This window comes from Atheta coriaria, unplaced genomic scaffold (genome assembly GCF_025399875.1).
Source record: "Atheta coriaria isolate IRGN ID8LTWV9N9 unplaced genomic scaffold, Caltech_Dcor_3.1 hic_scaffold_9_pilon, whole genome shotgun sequence".
Lineage (NCBI taxonomy): Eukaryota > Metazoa > Arthropoda > Insecta > Coleoptera > Staphylinidae > Dalotia > Dalotia coriaria.
In genome coordinates this window covers 11,105,792-11,126,516 of record NW_027045451.1, presented here as the reverse complement: position 1 = coordinate 11,126,516, position 20,725 = coordinate 11,105,792, and the positions used below count along the sequence as shown (strand labels likewise).

The window sequence follows — 20,725 nt, the reverse complement described above, 5'->3', positions numbered from 1 at the left end:
TTGCCGATTTAACGACTCAACGAACTAATAGAAAACTGGCGCTGGGATTATTGACAATTCGTAAATTTATTGTTGCGCGTTTCGCGTATCGCATCGATATCATTACAAGTGCATTTTAATGATAATAATCAGAGCGGATGGGAAAGTGTTCGCGTTTTCCCACATTAAACGGATGGAATATTAACAACGGAGCAAGCGAAACATGCGGAATTTTCCTGCATAAAATTTCAATGCGATAATGATAGCGTAATGATCTATTTTATAATGCACTTTATTGCTGGAGCAATTCTTTGTGTTTAACAGCGCAACTATATTACGTGGACCAATAAAATTACAGGATATTTGAATTCAAAGTGGTTCTAAAATTAAATATTGATAAATTTTTTTATAAAAATTTCATTTTTTGTATGTTTGTTTTCATTTCACGGCTAAACCACTGCACAAATTTTAATAAATTTTTGTATAAAATTAGTTTAGATATTGGAGAAGAACATAGGCTACTTTTTTGTTGCAAGAATTAATATTTAAAGGGTTAAAATAAGGGTAGAAACTTAAAATTGAATAAATCATAGTAATTATGATATTTTTCAAATTCAGATTGCGCTATAATACATTCCCTTGAAATAAAAACTGTTTTAAATTAATTTTTAATTTTTCTGTGTCAAATTTTCACCAAAAAATGCTTGCCCTGCAACATAAAACTGTGAGAATATTGAGATTTCAAGCATATTTAAATATTTAAAACTTTGAAATGTATTTTTTTACGCCGCAATATAGGCCGAACCTTTTATTAGTATTACATCCATGCCAACAAAATGGTTTTACAACCCAAGCCCACCCGGTGGTACGTGAACGTATGTAGTTTTAAGTCGAATTTTCCACATCCGGGCGCTTCATCCGCGACCATCGCCCGTCCCTCAGAAACAAACCGTAAAAGACATCTCGTAAAGTGTCACATCAAATTTATTTATGGTAGATTATGTTTTACTGGCACACGGCCTCCTCCCACCCGCAATTTTTTTTATCACGTTATCAGCGAGCGTGCCATGCATACGGCATTTGGCATGCATCAACGCGTCCTCGCCTGCGGGGCTGGCCAAATGCCGCAAATTCCTCAACAGCAGCATGGCATGAAAGTTGAACAAAAACACAAGAAGCACGTGTCTTGTGTATTGTACGAGTATAACGTGTTCTAAACGCGGCTTTAAACTCAAATGAATAACATATTTCATAATAACAAATATGCAACCCAACACACACACACAGCAGGAATCATAAAAAAGGTGTCGGATGAATGAGAATGAAAATAATAAATTACGCCTCAAAATGAGGGGTGAAAGGGAACAAGGTGGAAAATGCTCTTTGTTTCTACCTGATGGAAAATACCGGCGTGTTTCGCATACGCAAAGCCGCAGCGCAGCGAAGGGGAAATTTATTTCTTGTATAATAAGTTGGAATTTTGGACACCCTGGTGGTGTGTCGAAGGAAACATCTTGCGTTTGAAGTGGAAATGTGCGCCGCACGCCCAACGGCACGCTTGGGATAAACAAAATTTGCAAATGCAAAACTTGCGGAATGCAAACTGTCGCTGCAATTCCGTCTCTACCGCCGCCACCTCAGGCGGAAAATCGTAAATCAGAAAATCATAATTGTAAATTCATCAAATTATCATGCATTCAACCTCACAAAAGAAAAATATTATTTCCACATCAAACACACCAAGGAAAACAATTCTTTCAACTTTCAACCCTTTTTTAACCCTTTAAAATTTTATTTTCACAAAAAATTTATCCAATATTCTTTTCTAATAAATAATCTATCTCTATACCAAAATTATCAAAATTGGTTGAGTGGTTTAGCCGTGAAACGAAAACAAACATACAAAATCCACAATAAAATACAAAAACATATTCCAATCTATTTCTAGAATGATGTAAGCAGAGCTTAATCTGTTTTTATTACATTTGCTACGATCACGATCAAGATGATGTGTTTGGCGACAAAACACGCGACACAATTTCCACACGCCGATATAATCTGCGACAGATGAACGTCCGATGGCTTGATGCATGACGCTTTCCGGTTGGCGCGAGCGTACGTGCGTCACAACGCCGGCGACGCGCGCGATTTTCCGCGCTATATTGCGTTTTAGTGTTAATTTCGCTTTTTCCTTCGGCGAAACGTTTTACGATGGTAAACGAAAGCTTTGCGTGGCTTTGCCTGGACGAAACTTTGCTCTCAACATTAAAACATTACTTCGTTTAAACCTGTAAAAAGCTCGCGGGCAGATGCAAGCAGGCATCTAAGAGAAGTCATATAACTTTGGATACAGTTACAATGACGCATTTTTTTGATAATAGAAAACTGTAACTAAGGAGAAATTAAAAGTTACAGCAAACTGTAATTTTTCTTCATGAGAATTGGATGTTTTTATGCTTTGCAGGCGAAAGTTGTGAATTTTCCGGTATAAGATGTCATTTCTTAGTGTAACCATCAAGAAAACATAATAAAATGAAACTTTTCTTCATATTACCACCCTTGGGCGGCCAAAATTGGAGGAAAATTCCTTAGTTTTTAATAAAAACAGTTTTTAACCTCAAAATAAGTGAAATAAACATAAATACAGATTTCTACCTAAGAAATATAACAAAAGAAGAAAACTTCTTTATCGACATTCAAAAATTATATTGTAATATCGTCTTTACCACCCTAGGGCCACAAAATATGGTCATAATCATTCGCTTCATCAAAATTACAGATTTCTACTCGTAAAATTCAACAAAAAAGGAAACCTTCTTTATCGACATGTAAAAATAATGTTTGTACTTTGTTTTTACCGCCCTAGAGCTGTAAAAATAAGCAAAAACATTGACGAATTCTACTTTGAAACTTTGCAGGTGTGTTATGTCCATGAAACGACTGGCGGCACTTTCGTCGACGACTAGCAACCATGGCGGGCTAAACTACACGGAAATGAGTACGGCCCCTGGCTCACCCCCGCCGCCTATCCATGGGGTGAATGTGATGCTCGGAGGGTAAGTCCTCTCACGCGTTTGATTGCGCAATGCCTCCGTTTCCAGAGTTCCACTTCCGCGGATAATCAATTCTTACTTCGTAAAGCATTTCGAGTGTTTCCACCTGAATATGTTCCTCAAACAGTCTAATAATTTACAGAACACTGTAAACGGAAAACAAGAAATTCGACGAATGTAAACTTAGCGCGCAACTTATTTCCGATAGTTTGAAACTAACGAGGGAAAATTTTCGAAGAATTACACATCACGTGGAGTGGTATTAATTAAATATGATTAGCGTCGGTTGTGGTTTTCACCTGATTGTGCAAAACTTTCCATCATGCGAACCATTAAATCGACAAACCGCAGAAACAAAAACTGAATCCGAACCCCTGGTGGATTTACGCCAAATTTGTCAGCATTACGAATTTAATTGCGTCCATTAATCCTGGCCATCAAACAATTTTTGTAATTTGATTTGATAATATCTGAATTTTCAATTAACGTCAAGATGTGATGACCTTTAGATGTCAGCGAGGAAATTAAAGCGCATCCATCGAAGAACACGGCGCGCAAACATTTCAATTTTTTCCGATGATAATAAATCGCGACAGACGAGCCGGCGTAATCCCTCGGATGGAGCGCCACGGTTTTGTGGTGAAGGGAAATTCGTCCGGGTGCCTTCGGGGCGCTACAGCACTCCAAGAGCTTCCAGTTATAGAAATTGGATTTGCGTTTTGCCGGGCAGGAAATGACATTCCTGTATCCGCAGTTCGTCCCCGCAACTACCAAACCACCAACTCAAATATTGCCAATGAACAATATACAAAGTGTTTACAAATTTCACATCTAAACAATAATTAATAAACAAAGTAAAAATAAGAACCAAAACTTTAACTTCAAGAAATCGCGTAAAGAAATATTAAATGTATACTAACGCCACCTGCATTCTAATTATGTAACTATAATTCCCGTTTATACACAATTCAAACTTTCATCCCTTATTTAACACCCTTAAATAATTATTTTCAGGACTAATAGTAGTCTATATCCCTTTCAAATATATAATTTATATTTACACCAAAATTCATTAAAATTACTTCAGTAGTTTAGGCGTGAAATGAACACAAACATACTTTTTCATACATAATCTAACAAAAAATGTTTAACAAACACGTTGTATATTGATGTTAGCACGCCTCACGCATGAAGAAGATTGATCCCTACAAGGAAGCAAATATTTAAACTCCCGATTTCGATAAAATCCGATTGGTTCTTTCTGGTAGTTTAGGAATCGGACTTTTTAGCTGCAGTTGCAGAACAAACTTTGCAAAATATTGCAGCCGCAGTGAATGCAGACACATTGCACGTATGGCATGTCTGCTTCGATTGAAATGTATCACAATAAACTTTGTTCTGGGCAGAATTATGAAAAACAAATTCAATTTTAGTTTGCAAATTTAATTTTCCCCAGTTGAATTGTGTAAAATTCCAATTCAATTTCGGCACTAATTTTACAACAATTTTTGTTACACATAACAAACATAACCAAATTATGTTTCTTTTTAAATTTTACCGCACTAGTGCGCTAGTGCCCTAGGGCTCTCAAAATTCTTGTTTTTCATTTGCTTTGTTTTGAAAAGTGTTATAACCTCAAAAAAAAAGAGTTAAGTTTCTTTTAAAATTGCAAAATTTATGCAAAAATAATGTTTTTAAATGTTTTTTACCGCCCTTGGGACACAAAATGTATTCTCAACCATTAACTTCAGCAAAAATACAGATTTCTACCCAGGAATTATAACGAAAATAGAAAATTTCTTTACCGACATACAAAATCAATATTTTTCTAAAGTTTTTCGTCCTAATGCTGCAAAATTGAACAAAACATTGACACATTTTGCCTTTTTTTTCGGTTAAATAAAGTTTGCAAATTAAATTTTCCCCAATTGAATTGAATTGTACAAAAAGCCAAATAAATTTCGGCACTAATTTTCCAAACTATTTTTTCAACTTTTTGTCGCGTATTTTACACAAATTCCATCGCAAATATTAAAAAATCGATTTTATAGTTGTTCCTGTTTTTTTTATTTTTGTTTCGTTTTTGTAGAAATAAAAATAGAAAAACGTGAAAATTGGCCACGATGGAAATCAACGAACACAAGCATTGTGAAAACGCGGTTAGCCGAGAATTGCATCGCGGAAGCGCGCCGAATATAAAATAAAGCATCGTTTAAAGCCATCAGGTGAATTTCGCGATAAAGGAATTCCCGTGTTCGGCCGCCGCCGGCCCCTAAATGAAACACACGCCCGCCGGCGGCGACCGCCGCTCAAGCGCGCAGCACAGCACGAATTCCGCCGAGAAACCCCGTTACTTACGAGATAATCGTTCCCGCGCCTCCACCAAACCCGCTGGAGAAATTCCCAGCGCGCCATAGTTTTACATCCGCTACCGGAAAAATACGCCAACATCTCACCGCGTTATTTTTACACATCGGACACCAAAACCCACTCCTCCAACTCCACAGCATTAAACTCCATGACGTGTAAAATTACACTGATGGCTCATTTTCAATTGAAAATCTTCCATTTCATTTAATTTCTAAAAATGTAAACATTTGCGCATTTTGACGCATCGTGGTGTGAGTGCGCTGTGCGCAAACAATGAATACAAAAAAAACGGCTGTCGCTTTACATCGCTAACGAAGCCGAAGCCACAGCAGAAGATATAATCATAATAAATAACGTTAAATGAAGCGCAATTTTTCACAATCACGCTGCAGGTTTTAAATACGCATGCGTGTCGTGAAAGAATTCTACGCGCCCGCAGCGTAACGACGTCATTATGCTTTTGCTCTCTTACTAAACCGGCATTGTTTTGTTGCTTTTGCAGGGCCATGCTGAGCGGCATCATACTGGTGGTATTCCTAATGTGCTACTGCTGCCACAAGAACGCGCGGAAATCTGAAACGCACATGCCGGAATACTGGCGAGATTCCGGGCTTCCGCTGCACGTCTACACTGTCGAAGGACACCAACAGGTAGGCAACCCAATATACATATTACTATATACACCCATAAGCCGTGGTATAAAATTATATTTCATTGATTTTATGAGTTTTAAACGCAAAACAAGAGGAAAAAATTAATGACAAAGTCATATTCGAGTCACGTTCCTTCACTTTTTACATTTTCGAAAAATTACAATTGCAAATGAAGACAAATACTTGAGATTAAACGAATGAATGCGCGCGACAACACTGGAGTTGGCTGCTACGTTTTTTCTCGTCGAGTTATGCTGCCCGCATTTCGGCGCGTCGAAAGTTGGCAAAGTTTGCGCAGCGTTTATCCCGCGCACACATCGCGTTGTTGTTTATGCCCGCCGATGAATGCATCACCAGCATCCGCACATCCGTATGGACGAGCAATTATAACAACTTACGCCGCTAACTTTTCTCATTTAAGTATCACACCATTAGAACTATAGGCAACCAAAAACACTGAACGACGTGCACGAAATTAATTGGACAGCATTTGGATGCGCTGCCAAGTGGTTTGCATCCATTAAATTTCATACCTCTCGTTAAATTCCAAGCGAAAAGTCGTTAAAACGAAAAATCGAATATCGCTGTGCGGGTAATTTATCAAAAAAACAAGTCGCGCATTGTTTGTGCGGCATTATCAGCGACAATAACGCGACGTGTAGATAATTAAAGATAAATCGCGCGTTATTTAACAACACGTACAGTCGCAACGCATGAATAATACCTACGTTTTTAAATGAACACGAAAATATCACACGAAAAACACAACTTCAATTAAATTACATATTTCAGAAAATAGTGTTAGTTTTAAATTATTAATTAATTAAAACACGTGAATGAATAAATTTCAGTATATTTTTTGTGGTGCATTGATGCAATGAATAGCGTACGAATTAAAAGGAACTTCTACATGAGCACCACAAAGAGCTAGTTTCGCACAAGTTGCTTTGCGTAATGCAGTGCAAAATGTACGAAAAGAAATTTCAAATATTCGAGAGCATCTCTCGCGCAAGTTTGCGCACAAAATCCGCGCCAGCTTTTAGTATTACGCGCATTAATGTAAAACATTGTCGGGCCAGTGGCGGCGGCGACGCTAACTTGCTAAAATACTGAGAGCACTTTTTACTGTTAGCGAAGGGACACTGTCAGCGTAATAAATTCCGATTTGTGTCATGCGCGCCGAATGAAGAGTAAAAGTCATGAGTGTGGACGGTTTACACTCGACAAATCTTTTGAATACCAGAAAAAACTATGCTGAAATGGACATTGTACACTTATGAAATGAAATATTTATTTAGTTTAATTCCTAATGTTTTGAGTTGCGGTATAAGTAGTGAACATAGAAAATCCTATGTTAATTTTTAAAAAATGAAAAAAACTTATTTTCATTAGTTTTAATCGGTCTAAAATAATATTCAATTATCTTTTTAAATTTATAGGAAATTTTTAAACAATAAAAATTTGTTATTCCATATTTTTAATTTATAATTTATAAATTGCCAAATTTATAAGATATTCAATGTTATTTATTTTAAAAAAATCATTTAAGCTATTTTTAATTGAAATTATATAAATTGCCAATGTGTTGAGTTACGGTATTAACACCGAACATGGAAAATCCTATGTTATTTTAAAAACTGAAGAAAAACTCATAAAAACCTCATTTTTTACTAATGTTTCAAGTAGATTTTTTTGTAAATTTCTAAACAACACAAATACCGCATTTTGACTTGCGGTATAACTTCCGAACATAGCAAAACCAATGTAATTTCCCAAAATAACGTAAAAAGAAACTGTTTTTACCTGTTTAAATATTGATAAACCGATGTCCTGTTTGAATTGAACTGTTCTAGTGCTTCGACCCAGAAGAATTAGTGCTGTGCGACATGCAGGTGCCGGTGACGCCCGGCCCGCCGCCCGCCTACGACGCCGTCGTGCCTATACACAAGAACATCGTCAGCCCGGCGCGGACGTCGCCGCACGAGCAGCAATTCCTGCAGCACCAGCAGCTAGCAGCTCAACAGCGGCGGCCGCCGCCCTCGTCCGACGATTCCGGCCTGCCGTCCTACGAGGCGGCACTGCGGCTCGAGGTCGGGCACGTCTGAAAGCGAAAAAACAATGTATATCACACAAGCTGCTCTCTCCAGCGCCCCGCGATCATTTGTCACCCTCGAGTGTGTGACAGCGTCGTTCATTTTTGTGATAAAACGAACATTACATTCGGCGTAAGCCGGCTAAGTGAACATTGGACACGTAAGACGACTTAACCTAAGAACTAGGATTAGACCGAGCGAATAGATTGTACAGTTACACAGACATATATAACCTGACAACGCACGTATTTTTTAAACTTAAGAAAAATAACTACACACAGACACAGAAAAGAAAAATGAACTGACAGCGCCCAGCCGTGATGAGAATAACTTGAATCTCGTACGTAATTCCACTCAAGTGTCAGGGGCGGGGAAAAATGTAGGCCAAAAGTGTATCGCCGAAATATTTCAATTATTATCAAATTACGCGAGCACTAATGCTTTCTGCCTATGAATAAAACTAGTGTGTAAGAAGTGTCATAAGTTGAATAAACGTATTCTATGCGAAATGATGTTTTTTGTACTCTTCGAGTTTTCGATGGCATTAATCCGGACCTGCCTAACGTAAAGTAACGTTCAAGTAACACCAATTTTCGATTTTTAACTGTTCAGTCAAATATCGCGAACACGTTTAGACTACTTATCGTAATTAGCAATTAGAATTCAATTTGGTTAATTATAATTAACCCTCAATTAATTAACATTAAGTCAATTAGCACACTTTCTGTCGCCAGCGGATGATTAAAACCAAGGTTTTAACGATGTTTGCACAAGCAAATTACGGCAACCCGTATAACACGCGTGAAACTTTTGCACAATCTTTTTATTTTTATTTGTTTATTCTTTTATTTTATGCCACAATGCGAATAAAATTTTCTAGTTTTATTTCCGCGCACGTTGCGTAATAATAGGTGATGTTTTCTGTGGTTTTATGAGTGTTGGGTGTTTTTGAAGATCGTAAATGAACATTTTCAAAATAAACACAGGCATCATTTGCTTGATTAACCCATTTCATTAATTCGCGATATAATTTTAGCTTGATTACCACTTGTGATGGGAAAACGCTCGATTTATTATTAGATTATCGACTGCAAACGAGGAATAATTTCGCGATTTTAATTTGCCACCCACGCAATCGCCATCGAGCATCATTACGCCAATTACGGAATGAATTTATTTGGATCAAGCTATAATTAACCGCAAGCGAAATCTGATCAACTCATCAACAAGAAGAGAAATTTTATGAAATTTAGTGAAAATAGTGAAAAATTAGAGTTACGGTATAAGTAGCGAACATAGGAAATGCAATGCTATTTTTCAAAATATGTAATACTATTTAATTTTTAATTTAATTTTCGTCAATTTCTAAATTTAAAAAATTATTCGTGTTTAAATTCAAAATTTAACTTTTAAAAATTTTCAACGCTGGTACTTGCGGTATAAAAGTATCAAACCGCACAATACTATTAACTAAAAATAGAAAAACACATTTTATCAGTTTCTAAAGCAAATTTTCTAAATTGCCAATGCGTTGAGTTACGGTATAAGTAGCGAACATAGGAAATCCAATGTTATTTTTCAAAATATATAATTCAATTAAATTTTTAATTTAATTTTCGTCAATTTCTAAATTAAAAAATACGTGTTTAAATTCAGAATCAAAACGCCCAATATAGTTAACTAAAAATAGCAAAACACTTATTTTATGAGTTTCTAAAGCAAATTTTCTAAATTACCAATGCGTTGGGTTACGGTATAATGATCGAACATAGCAAATCCAATGGTATTTTGTACAAAATTATAAAAATGTTTATTTGTTTTAATAATGATAAAACAAATTCCTCTTTGAATTATTAAATAACCAAGAAAAGGTTTAACGCAATTTTATAAAAAAATCTGCTTTATTCATAATTGTTAGTAAAGGTAACAAGTTACGTGATGTTGTTGAAAGTATCAGATGTGATGCGCGATTGTTATATATCGCAAAACAGCGTTTTGCATTAAATATGATTCGATGAATAATGTAACGCGAAAGTGAAGCGTTACGACGACGACGACACACGTAATGACACGTTTTATTGCATGTCCTCCTAAAGGGCATGGTACGCTGTCCTGGAATAATGAATACATATCCGACATGTTACATGCATACACGATTCGAATTTTTTACATTTTTGCATTCTGTATTTGCATTCGTTCGTTTGGTGATGATGTAAGTGATGAAGAGAAGAGTGAAGTACTCGTAAGTGAAGTAAATGAAAAACGGGGACCAACGAATGTAATAAACAAATATTTCAATCGTTTTCATTTTAAAATGACACTTTTAATTATGTTTTAAAGTTAATTAAAAGCAAATTAAACCGGAAGTAATTTAGAAACAAAGATAATAAGTGTATAGTGGCGACATCTCAGTTAGAACAGTTGATTTATCTTTAAATATGTCAAATCTGCTGCACGCTGCAGTGACAACTCACACTGACATTCACAATACCAAACATACTGCGTGAGTCATGCCGCCACACCTACCACACCGTAACTTAACGCACGTTCACTAACACTAGCAAAAATAAATTCGTTCAACCAATACGCAGCGTCGGCTCACACCGACACAGCACCCTCTGCCTAACTTAATGCGCCTGCACAACTGCAACCAAACAACTTCACAGAACATAAACTGCATCCTAACGCCATCTCGAATCCAATTATATAACTTTAATTGCACATTTTAACCTATTTAGATTATTTTCCGCGCAATTTTTGATATAACAGAAAAAAATCACGAACACCACGTTATAACCTCACCCACCCACCGCAAACATTTACAACAAACGAAGTATAAAATAAAATTGTGCGGTTTTTGTGGCGTGCTTAACGATTGGTAAATATTTGCGCACTGCAATGTGCATGCTTCCCACCGTACAGTAGCAATCGCAAGCGTATATTGAATTACTAAAACAATCCAGCGGAATTTATTGTAATGTAAATACGAATGAGTTTTTAATCTGCGCAGCCATCGCATAGCGCATTGTAGAATCTAGACTATATTTAAAATTACAAACACCTTAAATAAACAAATAAATACGCATTGTGTAAATGTATAAATCACATAATAACTACCCGAATATTCTAACCTAAAATTAGTCTGGATGCAAAGTGGTAAAAATTAAACAAGAAAAATTAAATCAGTGCAAAACCACTGATTCTAATTACGTTTTAATATTCTTTGATAGCCAATTGGAAGGCAATTAATTTTATTTCCATTAACGTTGGCTAAATGGCGATAAATACACTTTTTATCCTTCATTAAACCAAAATTAAACATTGCGCATTTAATTTCACAACACCAATGTTAATATATAAAGAAACACCGCGTGGCTAATACAGGATGTTGCATGAAATGTGCGACAAACTGTAAATTATCAATTAGATTAATGTAAATTTCTAGCAAGTGTAAATAAAGTAATTACTTAAGTATGTACGAGTATAACGCGATAGAATAAGGTCGTTCTCGTTTTTTATGTGAGTCGGTTTTCGTTCGACGTGTTCTCGAAACGAATTACTCTTATTATTATGTACAATTAACGAAACAATGCAGCGCTAACGGAATTACAAAACAAGTAGCCATTAAAATAACAAAATAACAATTATGCTTAGTGGATAAGAATTACGAGTAAAAATTATATTCTAAAAATAAGTATTAGGTATGTTGGTTTTATTGAAATTTGAATTCCAAGCATAAGACGTCATAAAAATATTTTCTTGAGAATTATAATATTTATGAGTTGTGGTTTAAGAACCAAAAACAAATATTATTAATTAAAATGTGAAAAAGTCAATTTATCTGATTTTTGTTCAAATTTTTGTGAATTGCCTATGCGTTGAGTTGCGGTATGAGTACCGAACATAGCAAATCCAATGTTAATTTATAAAAATGTAAAGAATTATTTTCTAAAAATAAGTATTATCTTATTTTTATTCAAATTGCAAGCATAAATGAGGTCATAACAATTTTCTTGGTATTTCATTGTTCATTAGTCACTATTAATATATTTAATTACAGTGTAGCCTCGTATAGCGATGAAATGTATACAATTTGGTTGGTTAATATTAATTTCCTCGGGGCAATAACGAAAAATATTTTCATTTCTAGCAATTATGAGCTAGAATATTTTTTCAAAGACATGACATCGTTGGAAACATTTGAAATATTGTTGTAATTATGATCCCAACATTCCTACAAATTGCAATGCAAATTTCTATAACTTAAGCACGATTTTTCAGCTAATTTGTTGGGATGCACAAGCAGTTACTACAAAATCATTTAAACATAACACAAGTGAATACAACTGAGCGACGCGGAATTCATATTTAGACTACAGGAAATATTTACTTGCATTTTTCCAAAAGTAATTGAGTTTATCATCAGCTTTCAAAAGAATAAACAAATCCAAATCCGCGTAAAATTCAAATATTTTGTCATTTTTTGTTCCTGGATGTAATGTCAGCTCGGTATAATGTGAATACAGAGGCTACACTGTATATAGAGTAATTATAACACATGGATTTAATTTGTACAGAATGTAATTGTGAATGTAATCACATTTAATTGTGAGAAGGTGTGATTATAATAATTTGGACATTATGTATACGTGTTATTTTTTGTACAATCATCTCACGAGGATTATTAACACCACGCAAACACGTAGATAATTGTAATTAAAATGGAATTAACGTTGGAATTAAAATTATCAAATCAAAACTGTGCGCTTTTTTAAAGCGACGCAGTGATATTAATATTAAAATTATTATTAGTGAAATATGAAAATAATAAATAAATAAATAAATAATTGGCGTAAGTCACTAGAAATACTAATAATTAATTAAATTAGGAGATAATATATTTGTAAAAAACGTTAAAGATTAATTTCAATTATTAATATTTTCGCAAAAGATTAAGAAATGTTTTGTTATTTGTTTATATTCATTATTATTAATACCTAGACTTAAAATATTTATTAAGATTTGTAAATATGACAAATAAATTATTAATATATAGTGAATTAAATTTATTTTTCTTTTAGAAACAGTAAAAACATATTTTTGAATAGAAAAATAAAAATTTTAATTTAATTCAAGAAAATGAGGCAATTTTTTCATGTCACGATGAATAATTACAAAAAAGATGAATATTAATAATAAATAAGTCAAATTAAATAGTAAGGACTATTATTTCATCATAACAACTAATGAATTCGTGCATTAAAAAGAGATTTGTGATTTTAGAATTGAATTTATAAAGTTAACTTTTATATTTCTGACTTGATGTTGTGTGATTCATTGTTACTACGTGAATTCATGACAAATTCTAAGGAATTTATCAGAAACAATAATAAACTTGAATAATTTGCAACAAAACATTAATCACAACTCATTAGCATTTTTTAGAAACATTAAAACGTTTGATAAAATAAGTAAAACACCTCTAAAAGTATTTTTCTTTGTTTTAAAATATTTACTTCAAAACTGTTGATGTTTATAAATTGAATTTTTGAAACTTTACACTGCAATTTTAGTTTTCATGTCTTAATCCTCAAGATACCTATTTCTAGCCTCTTATTCTTAGAGAATTATCGTCCCTCTGCGATTTCCGGATAAATTCCTAAAGTTAAAAACTGTATTATTTTCACATTTCATAAAAAATTCACAGAAATCCATATATTTCATGCAGTGCATTGTCTCTTGAAGCATAACATAACACTGTTCTTGGTATTTGTTTGTGATGCTTAATGATGATAATGATTCAGTCAGTATTCCCGGCAGGTACGAGCTCAAAAACAGCCTGCAATGGACGCCGACTGCAAGAAATCTTTAATGAGAACAAGCACCACCACAACTCAACGCACAAAGGATTTCCTCAATCACAAAACCCAGAAAACATTAACGAGAATAAAATTGCACCCAAACACACAACTTATACCTATATTTATACCTATTTACTATCTGATAATATCAATTTTAATGCCTAGCGATAAATTCCAGGAACGCACTTGATCAATTAGCACACGTCAGCACACCGCCCTCGGATTGTATCGGCCGCGAGCGCAGTAATCACATCAGCAATTAGGTATTGTTTCAATGCTGGTGCACACACGTGGCACACAAAGGTGCGTCGTATATCCTACTTAGCTGGGCTAAGCTGCGTTCAGCAGGTCCTAGACCAGGAGTATCACTATAATCAACCTCAACCGGCGTAGCGTAATTCGGTTTTGGGGTAGCGCCTAATAGGCCATCAGGCATTTAGGCTATCAACGATCATTCGAGACAATTACTGCTGTTGCTGTGTAGGCATTATAAACATTTATATTCGGAGAATTGTTTATCTTTGATTTAATGAAAATAAAAGAGTCGTAGCGCCATCTATGTTTAGATTATATAAATATTTGTATGAATTATACGTCATAAACACTTTTATTTCTCATTTTAACCCCTTTAGCGTTAAATTTTTGAAATAAAAAGTAGTCTATGTCATTTTCAAAGGTCTAATCTATATTTTCCCAAAAATTTAGCAAATTCCTAGCAGTAGCTTCGAGTTAAACGGTAACAAACATAAGTTTTAAGTTAAAAAATTGTTTTAATCAAATTTTTCGTTTTCTACGCTTTGTTATTTGAATAATAAATCAAATATTAATAAAAATTCAAATAAAATGATGATATAATAACAAAAAAATTTAAAATTATTTTTTTAATGAATACCTTGGTATAAATGACAATATGAGTAAGAATTTAATTACCCACAACTCACATACCTAAGCAAACCGAAAACAATGCATATACGCAAGAAAATCAACATAATGTTTAATTAAACTCCTTTATTTCTTGTCGCATGTTTATTCGGTGAATGAAAACCACCGCGCGAGTTTGGCTTTTTAATTAATTTCACTCTCACTCGGCCTGACCTAATGCCTCTAAACATCCACAAATTTATGCAGATTAAAATGAAAACGAGTCGCGCGAGCAAATAAAATTTTTAATTCTCCGCGTCCGTGTTAATTTGATTTCATAAATCAGACCATTAATTAAGCACCCCCGAGCGCGTCTTGATAAAATAATAAATATATCAATGCTTATCTGCATTCGGCGCCCGGAATTAAATGCAAATACGAGTTTAATATGACGCGTCCGCAATTTAAATCAACAAAATTTCATTCGGGACCTTCGGGGTGCTGCAATAATATAAATTTCCAAAGACCAGTTAAAGTGGTCCATGAGGGTTTGGGAAACTGGTGGAAAATCTAAATGAAGGACAAATATAACGGAGGGATGGCACAAAAACAATCGCAAATGCCTTTTAAATTGTGCACGAAATTCGGGCACAAAACCGGCAAGGACAATAACGTTGCGTGATAACGTTGCGATTGCAATATGTTTTGCAGAGAATAGAAGTTCGGACTTGTGTTATTAGAGGATGTTTATTAAAGTATTTATTGTTAGGTATATAAATTATGATTGCGGATTGGAATATGATGTTTATCATTGAATTAATTATTATTTAACTGGATGCATGTTTGTGTTTTCAATTCGCGTCGATGTCGGCGATATTAAACTGTTATTAGTGAGAAATGTGGTATTCATGTGGAAAGGCTTAAAATAATATTAAATTATTTAGTAGTAAATTATTTAGTTAGAATAAATATTAAACTTAATCATCATAAATATATATTTTTTAAATTTTGATTGTTGGTTATAAACTCAATTACTTTAGTAAAAGTGCCGGTAAATATTTGCTGAAGTTTAAATATGAATTCCACGTCGCTCAGTTGTATTCACTTGTGTTATGTTTAAATGATTTTCTAGTAAAGCAACGTGCACCTCAACAAATTAGCTGAAAAATCGTGAATAATTTATAGAAATTTGCATTGCAATTTGTAGGGATGTTGGGATCATAATAACAACAATATTTCAAATGTTACCATCGATGTCATGTCAGCAGAAAAATATTCCAGGTCAAAATTGCTAGAAATTAAAATATTTTTCGTTGTTGGACAGAAGAAATTAATATAAACCAAGCAAATTATACAAATTCCGTCGTAATACGAAGTTTGCCGTTAAATATTTCATGTTTTCCTGAAAATTTTCGGTATTTTAATAGTAATCTTGCTATTTAAAGCTGTATCAAATCAAAAATATTAGAAATTATACAAATCGGCCGAGATTTATAAAGAGCACAGCACAAAAAATAAAATTAACCTCAAAATTCACTTTTTCAACTAAAAAAATCCTTCACTAATAAAATCATCATATCTAAACACACGAACCTCCAGGTCGTTACACAACTAAATGATTAAATTAAAAATCTAAAAGAAATCGTGTTCTTTTTACTTCTGTAGGTGAATGACTTCATTACTGTGTAAACAGAAGCTAGGCACCTGTTCCGAACCACTTCCTCAAATTAATTTAATATACTAATAATTTCTCTCTCTTTCTTTGGTTCCGAGTACATGTTTGTTCATAAAATTTCAAATATAAACTTTACTTGTCAAAGCAAAATGATATTAATTAAAATTTCGCGAAATGAAAATACGCCAAATGATAAATTAAATGTTGCTTCACCAAAGTGACTAAAACGAAAATTAATAATAATATATCGATAATGAAAATGAAAGAGTAGCAAATGCGAAAATATGCACAAAATCACCACATAAATTGATTAAAATTTCCATTAAATTTTCCAGTTGGAGCGTATTAATAATTTTTAATCAAGCAAATCAAAAATTAAAATTAAAATTGCATAAATTCACATTGGCATAAATAATATTTGTGTATTCATTATATTTATAGTACTATTTGATGAGTGACATTCAAAAAAACATTTATTTTGGCTTAAAACGTCAAAAAAGTTAATTTTTTTAGGTATAAATACATCTCCCACTGGAAACCAAATATAGTATTGATGTATCAACCCAATCTCAGGGTCCTCGACTTTTTTGTTAACGTTTAATTCAATTGTTTTTAAATAAAATACAAAATTATTATTTTTTACTAAAAATTAAATTTCTCCTAAACTATTAAACTCATCGCATTAACCTATATACTATATCCTAGACAAATTAATTCGCTATCATACAATCAAAACAGTTTTCAAAAATCCCTAACAATTCGGCAAAAAAAAAACAGTCAAAAACCAATTTTTGTCACCTAGCGCCCTCTACCGCTCCTAATGTAAACCACTACCATCGAATGTCTTTCCCCACGTAAAAAGCGATTAGAAATGTATCTTAACGAACGTAAATATTTTCGTACGTCCCAACGCGAGCAACTAAGTGGATCCACAACTACATCAACAGGAATAGTGAATAAGCGCAATGAATAATCTATACCCGTGGGGCTCGTGGAGCCGACGCAGCAGCAGTGAGTATCAAGTGGAAGTAAAGCACTTTGAATAAAAAGGAAATTGAGGCAGATATAAACTGAATGGCATCCTGTTTGTTACGGCAGCAACAGCGCGAGCAACAGCAACACAAGAAGAAAACTCGACGCTTCCGTATGTTTTATTTCCCTTTTCCTCCCTTTCTTCCTTCTCTTACTCTCTTTATGCAGGTTTGCAGTTTTGCTCAATAACGATACGAGCCAGGAAGTCTACGAAAAGCGGCGAAAAAACTATCCAAGCAAACGTTACTCCCGACGTTATTCTTGACATACCTGTATTTGTATTTCCGCTTTTATTTTTAATGTGAATTCGAAGCGTGTAAAAGTTTTGTGAAAATATTCAGCATGAAAACGTAGAACTTCAGGAGGAAGTGCAGGCATACAATTGTTGGCATGTTTGCAAGATGTGAGAATATTGGCCGGTGATATCAGGTGTTGTGTGAATTTGTTTCGCGTTAAAGTTATAGCAAAGCGCATCGCACGAAGTAAAATTAGATTGGAAAAGTGAGCCACTAAACTGGTTTATTTGGCAGCAGTATAAGTGCACAATAATTAAAAATAGTTGTATCCATTCGTGGAATTCCGGCAGTAAATATCACTGAATGGAGTAAAATACTCGAATTTAATTAAAAATACTCAAAATTTTATATATGAAATAAAGTTACGAGTTGAATTCAATTGAAATACGATTTTATTTTAATATTATATTTAAAACAAGTTAATATTGACTTTTAAACTATTTTCATCAAAAATCTAGTACAGAGCAAGTAGCGACCTCTAACGGGCACAAAACAAAGTCGATGGTGTAACTCATGAACGGCTGAACAATTTAATTAAAAAATACGTCAAATTTTACAAATAAAAATAAAATTTCTAGTTAAATCAAAGCAAAATGCAATTTTATTTCAATATCATACATAAATCTACCTAATATTTCATTATAAACAATATTATGTTCATAAAACTTATACCAAGCAAGTGGCGACATCTAGCGGACGTTTAAAAAAGTTTATGATGTAACTCTTAAACGGCTGAACCGATTTTTATCATTTTTATTGATCTAGATTCGTAAATAATTCAAGATTAAACAAATGACAAAGTAAAATTAATTTTCTCAACGTGGGCGTATGAAAATTGAATGTAAACCATGTAAATAAATCACAATTGTGATAAACCAGGCATAAATAATTGAAAAAAAGCAATCAGTATTGTTCCGATGCTCCCGAGCATTTAAAACAGTTAAACCCATCGAAACAATACTCAATACTCGACTCGGTTAGCCTTAACCGCCAACATTGATAGCGCTTGTTAAAGTGTAAATTGCCACTGCTGTTCAAATAAAATAAATTGCACTTCCATTTGCGTCAAAATTTGATCATGTAGCAATGAAAAAAAAATCACACGCAATTCAAATTTTAATTAAAAGAAAATACGGTTTATGTATACGCGGAGAATAACGTTGTTGTTTCAAGATAAGCAAAAAAAAACAGTAATGCAGGTGTAGCGGTGCAGGAATGTGCTAGTAATTGAAACAATTGCAGCGAAAGCAATGAATGAAGCGCGTCACGCTCGGTTTGCCGAAGAGAGCATGCGGAAAGTATGCGAAAATGGGTGCAATGTGTGCGCGGGATCAACATATGCGCGAAACAACCGTTTCTCGCACCCACTACGGCGACTACGACGTCAATAGCTCCGAAATTTGCATGCGAATGTTACAGTTGTGGCAATGGGAATAAAATATTCCAACATGCCAGCGATTTCGCTTTAAAATATACTAAAAATGTATAAATGTTTCAAAAATGTTATAATTAATATAGATATATATATATATAGATATTTAATTATTTTACATTCTAGTCTTATAGAGAATTTTCCAATCATTCATAATCAGAAATTCGTTGGCTGTTACCTATTTTAGTTTAAGAGATATTAATTATTGAAAATCCTCGATAAAAGTTATCCTTGGCAATTTTTTTCTTAAAAAATAAAATTTCAACTCTCAGATTTCCGTTTTAACTATCCTATCTTATAGAAAATAGTTCGTAGATTAAAACGCTGCGATCAGATCTTAAATATTTCTTTTAGTTTACGAGATATTCGCGATTGAACAAAATGAGCAAAAATTGAAAAATGTCACTTTTTAGTACTTTCAGTGACATTTTTTGACCTTTTTCTGTTTGAAATTTAATTATTTTATATCTTTATATGATAGAGAATTTTCGAATCTTTCATAATCAACAATTGGTTGGTTGCTATCTCTCTTAGTTTAAGAGATATTAATTATTGAAAATCCTCGATAAAATTTATCTGGCAATCCTGGCAATTTTTTCTTATGAATTAAAATTTCATCTCTCAGATTTCCGTTTTAAGTATACTATTTTATAGAGAATAGTCCGTAGATTAAGACGCTGCGATCAGATCCTAAATATCTCTTTTAGTTTGCGAGATATTCAATTGTAAAAAACCTAAAAACTTGAAATTTTCTATATTTTTACGTAAAAACTTAAAAATAACTCATTCTTCTATAAAACATTAATTGAGTCACGGCTGTTTTTACTCCAATTATAATTTCTCCAAATCAACCGTTATATTTACCACATTTATACACATCGAGATCACGCAGTTCATAAAATCGCACGCACTGCTGTATTCCTCTCCACTGCATTGCATTGAAAAACAGTACAGGAAACACCTGCGGCACGCGAATAAATATGCAGCGGACATGCAAATCTGCAGCAACAATGTGCAACGAAAAATTCCCGAGCCGTTTTTTTCCCGCGCGCGTATAGAAAAAAGAAAAATAACTGTTAAATTGGTTGAGTGGGTACCGAGTGCGTTCTGCAAGCTGTTACTTTATTCATAAATATTCCTGTTACTATTTATATCTGCGAGTATTGCGACAGCTGACTGAGAGCAGAGGTGAAAGGAAATAAATGTTTCATGTGTGTGTCTACTCATATGTGGGCAGTCAGATGATGAAAATGTGAATGATAATCTGGTACGCAACAGATGTAATCGCATCAAGTCACGAATGCAATAAACTCAGCGTGTTTACCTAACTGTACTTCACATAAAATTATTATTTAGGTAATAAATGTAATTGTTATTTCATTTTAAAGAGGGTATATAATTATTTTTATCAAAATATAGT

The 20,725-nt window shown here is 33.7% G+C and overlaps 2 protein-coding genes across 4 annotated transcripts in view; one reads left to right on the top strand and one right to left on the bottom strand.

Annotated features, from left to right (window-relative positions):
- Nucleotides 1-13,203, top strand: part of s-cup (spermiogenesis-related protein stanley-cup) — a 34,155-nt gene extending 20,952 nt beyond the window's left edge. For both annotated transcript variants that reach the window (XM_065311164.1, XM_065311165.1), the window contains exons 3-5: nt 2,898-3,035; nt 5,905-6,052; nt 7,909-13,203. In XM_065311164.1, the coding sequence (XP_065167236.1) occupies nt 2,905-3,035; nt 5,905-6,052; nt 7,909-8,160 (531 nt within the window). In that variant the 5' untranslated portion in view covers nt 2,898-2,904 and the 3' untranslated portion in view covers nt 8,161-13,203. The remainder of the gene's footprint in view (nt 1-2,897; nt 3,036-5,904; nt 6,053-7,908) is intronic.
- The window catches only part of fdl (fused lobes), a 37,800-nt gene that overhangs the window by 12,937 nt on the left and 4,138 nt on the right, over nt 1-20,725 (bottom strand). Inside the window, exon 1 of one of the 2 annotated variants that reach the window (XM_065311146.1) lies at nt 7,859-8,000. The exons of the other annotated variant lie outside the window; for it this stretch is intronic. The gene's annotated coding sequence lies outside the window, so the exon portion shown is untranslated. Of the gene's footprint in view, nt 1-7,858; nt 8,001-20,725 lie in introns of those variants that run through there. 2 annotated transcript variants of the gene reach the window in all.